At 44.0% G+C, this 4,315-nt stretch overlaps 2 protein-coding genes across 2 annotated transcripts; one reads left to right on the forward strand and one right to left on the reverse strand.

The window, feature by feature from the left end:
* Nucleotides 1-1,327: 1,327 nt before the first annotated feature.
* LOC122025777 (putative germin-like protein 2-2) lies at nucleotides 1,328-2,346 on the reverse strand. The gene is made up of 2 exons (XM_042584651.1): nucleotides 2,174-2,346; nucleotides 1,328-2,070 (listed from the first exon to the last, which is right to left on the reverse strand). The coding sequence occupies exons 1-2, from the start codon at nucleotides 2,343-2,345 to the stop codon at nucleotides 1,511-1,513; spliced, it is 732 nt and encodes a 243-aa protein (XP_042440585.1). The 5' UTR covers nucleotide 2,346; the 3' UTR covers nucleotides 1,328-1,510.
* Nucleotides 2,347-2,921: 575 nt separating this feature from the next.
* Nucleotides 2,922-3,939, forward strand: LOC122025778 (putative germin-like protein 2-3). Its single transcript, XM_042584652.1, has 2 exons — nucleotides 2,922-3,114; nucleotides 3,224-3,939. Exons 1-2 carry the CDS (start codon nucleotides 2,988-2,990, stop codon nucleotides 3,781-3,783), a joined length of 687 nt encoding a protein of 228 aa, XP_042440586.1. The 5' UTR covers nucleotides 2,922-2,987; the 3' UTR covers nucleotides 3,784-3,939.
* Nucleotides 3,940-4,315: the final 376 nt, after the last annotated feature.

Consider the following 4,315-nt stretch of genomic DNA (forward strand, 5'->3'; position numbering starts at 1 on the left):
TCCAGTGGAGACCGAGCGGGATCCCACTCAGCTAATAACCGACCGGCCAACCACTCACCAGGTTATTTGTCCAGTCAGTTGGACTTTCAGCCTCCTTCGACTAGACTTGAAGGGAAGACATGTGATCCGGCGGTAAGAAGAGGGGGTCGGCCCAGCGGAAGGTCAAACTGGTCAACACCCGGCAGACGTTCGATCGGGCAGGCTATCTTCTTGATTAGCAGGAGGATTAGCCTACCCGGCATCTCGACAGCTCAACCTAACGCCAAGTTTCCGACGCTCATAAAGCAAAGTGGGAAGAAATGGAGGCCGAACGGCCATCTCGCTCGGCTAACAGTAGACGCGGCATTCGGACGAGCGAGCATCCGCCTGAAGGCCGTCTGCCGATGGGCCTCCGCTCGGCCTGGGAAACGTACTAGCCGAGTGGTTCCTTCGCTCGGCCCAGGAAAGGCACTGGCCGAGCGGTTCCTCCGCTCGGCCCAGTAAAGGACAAAGGGAGCGGGTGGAGAGATCTTCCTGGCAACCAGTGTCGTTGATAAGAGGCATGGCCAGCGGCCTGGTCGGACAGAGAATCGTACGGTGGAGGTATTCACACATCTCTACTGTAGTTACAGTTCTCGCTTCTGCTCTACTTCTTTCTTTCTTTCTGTCGGAGGTTTGCCTTGAGCGTCGGAGGGCCATCGTCAGTGAACCCCTCCCCGTCTCGACACTGTGTTTGCAGGTCCACAACGGCAAGGGATCTACATCTTTGGATTCTTCGACCAATCAACAAGAGTGTCACGTCCCCAGCGTCCATCGACTCAGCACTCGGACAAGATCAATCTCTAAAGGTAGGGACGCTCTTGCAGCATAGGATAGTTGAGGTACAAGGAATATCTTCAAAGGCATGCAGGGAGACTCTCGTAGCCTAGGATAGTTGAGGTCAGGGGAGATATTCAAAGGCAGAAAGGCTCTGGCAACTTGGGATAGTTGATGTTCAGGGGATATATCCAAAGGCAAGGAGGCTCTCGTATCCTAGGATAGCTGAGGTCTACGGGTGATCTCCACAGGCAGAGAGGTTCTTGTAGTCATAATTGAGGCTCAGACGAGATTTCCACAGGCAGGGAGGTTCTTACAGCTTGAGATAGTAGGAGTCTAGGGGAGACTTCCATGAGCAAAGAGGTTCTCATAGCCTAGGATAGTAGGAGTTCAGGGGAGACTTCCATAAACAGATAAATTTTCATAGCTTGGGATAATATTTGTTAAGAGAGACATTAGCTTCAGGAATGATGAAGTCAACTCAAAAGCGACATTAATTAGCACGGTTAACATTGAAAGATAAATAATGATATATTCTTTAATTTTCCCTTAGCTTCTTTTATTGATTTGGAATCCAAAAATAGTAAAGCAACAGAATTGCAACGTAGAGTAACAACAACGAATACATCATGCAGATGATTTATTGGCAATTAATTAATTAATTAATTAATTAATTAAGCAAGTGAGTGAGGGTTGGTTGAGAAAGTGAAAGTTGCTAATTGTTGTTGTCCGTCCATTGTTGAGCTTGGAGCCAGTCAACGAGGCGTTTGTCCACCTGAAAAGCCTTGGCGAGCACATCATCGGAAATGGGCGGCGTCGATCCGAACACAGCCTTGGCAATGGAAATGACGCCCGGGTTTTGACTGCTGAGACCGGCGAGCGCAACGGCATTGTATTTGCCCGTGTTGAGTTGGAAGTGGATGAGGCCTTGGGGGAACACAAAGACGTCACCCTTCTTCAAATTCTTAGTGAAGAGGCGGTTGGTTTGGCCGATGTTGGACGTCACAAAGCCGACGTAGAGCTCTCCTTCTAGCACGACGAGGATCTCAGTGGCGCGAGGGTGGGTGTGAGGAGGGTTGAGCCCATTAGGCGCGAAGTCTATGCGAGCCAAGGAGATGCCGAGGGTGTTCAGCCCGGGGATCTTATTCACGTTGACGGCGGTGACGTTGGAGCGGACATTGTTGACGGTGTTGCCGGGCTTGTCGAGGCCAGAAGTGTAGAAGTCGTCGGCTGTGACGTCGTTCATGTTCTTGCATACGGCGCCGTTGACGAACACTGCAAAAAGGTAATTAAGGTCCGATTGGTAAACATATGCATCCATGCGTACTGGAAAATGGAAATGAAAGCGCTTAGCTTAATTAATTGTAAAGCTATGCACCTTTGGAGCTATCATCTGCGACGCAGAAGTCCTGAAGGGGACTAGGATCTGAAGCCAATACAGCATGAGCGAAAGCCAAGGCGAGGAGTGCGACGAGGAGCAGTTTCATAGCCATGTCTTTGATTAATTGTATCACTGAGCTGAGCAATGGTATATTGGTATTGCTATGCATGCATTAATAGGTTTATATAGAGAAGAAGCTAAGTAGGCTTGAAAGTTGAAACATTCTTCCCTGCCCTGCTCTGCTCAGCTTTCATTTGGTAGCGTGGCGTGAGAAGAGAGATCATGAAATGGTAAACTAAAAGCGCATGACATGCTCAGTCTTCACCTGCTCCTTAATCATCAGAGTAATTAACTACTTGGTCTTATCTTATTACTTGACCAATTAAAAGTTTAATTTTCGCCTGAGAATTTGACCATATCATATGGTGCTAGCTACCAAATACAAGACATGCACAATTAATTAAAGCTAATTGACTTAGTGATCCTCTACGTCCTTTATATTAATTTACTTGGCCAACATAGAAGCAAATTAGAATGGGCAACACAATATAATTAATGCGTTTATCATCGTATTAATTAATTGATTATATTGGCTTGTACTTAACTAATCCACGTTCCCATTAATGTTTATATTTGAATTATACATTTATAATAAGTCAAAGTCAAAGTAAGGTAAGATTAGTTCAAACCTTCTAGTCTGATAGTCTATATATATACATCCCTTTCCTCTAACCTATTCGCATATCATTCATTCATTGCAGCGTTTCTACTCTTTTATATATTAATCTCCTAAACAAATTAATTAGCTAAGATGACGGCTAAAATTCTTCTGGTCATTGCTGCTCTCTTTGCTTTGCAATTGGCTACCTCTCGTGTAGTATGGGCATCTGATCCTAGTCCACTTCAAGACTTTTGCGTCGCCGATAACAGCTCCAAAGGTTTATAAACATAACTTCTTCTCCCTTAGCTTAGCTTAGCTTGGTTGATTTAATTTAGAGTGGCTTGTCTAATTATATCTTATATATTCATTGGTTCCCTGATTTACAGTGTTTGTCAATGGATTCGTTTGCAAGAGCATGGATGACGTGAAAGCCGAAGACTTCTTCACCTATGGCCTCGACAAGCCCGGCAACACCATAAACAAGCTAGGCTCCAACGTCCGTGCAGTCAATGTGAATACAATTCCTGGGCTCAACACGCTCGGCATCTCCATGGCTCGCATCGACTTCGCCCCTCGCGGACTCAACCCACCCCACACTCACCCTCGCGCCACTGAGATCCTCACCGTGCTAGAAGGAGAGCTCTATGTTGGCTTTGTGACATCCAACATCGGCCAAACCAACCGCCTTTTCACCAAGATTCTGAAGAAGGGTGATGTGTTTGTGTTCCCTCAAGGCCTTGTCCACTTCCAATTCAACCGTGGCCATACAAGAGCTACTGCAATCGCTGCTCTAAGTAGCCAAAACCCCGGTACCATAACCATTGCAAATGCAGTTTTTGGCTCAAAACCCTCCATATCCGATGAAGTTCTCACTAAGGCTTTCCAGGTGGATTGGAAGATTGTTGACCGACTCCAAGCTCAATTCTGGATGGATAACAACAATTAGATATATATGAGACGTTTGAATATCATATATATTATCAATATTATCGTTACTATGCATGGGTTATTATAACCAGTATAATTGACTTACTTAATAAAGTAATTTGTCATGTAGCCATTTAATTTATTTCAATAATAAAGATGATGATGATGATGATGATGATGATGATGATGATGATGATGAGATATTTTATTTGAATAATGATATAATACGAATTCCATTTTGTTTGAAACCTAGGTTTAATCATGCTAACAAAGACAAAAGCGTCAATTTTATAAATTATGGTGTTTAATTGTACCTTTTAAATTACAAATTAAGCTGCAATTATATATATATGATTGAACTAGACTTAATTAATCAATGAAAAAGTTTATGCATGGTACATCCGCCCAACCTTTTTTCTCAACATACCTAGCTTTGTCGACATGCTCACTTCAACTAAGATTTTCATAACACATCTAGCTTGTTTGATTTATTATATGTACTATCGATGTGATTTGTCCATCCCTCTAATTATATGTCTAACTCATTTGGC

This window comes from Zingiber officinale, chromosome 9B (assembly GCF_018446385.1).
Source record: "Zingiber officinale cultivar Zhangliang chromosome 9B, Zo_v1.1, whole genome shotgun sequence".
Classification (NCBI taxonomy): Eukaryota; Viridiplantae; Streptophyta; class Magnoliopsida; order Zingiberales; family Zingiberaceae; genus Zingiber; species Zingiber officinale.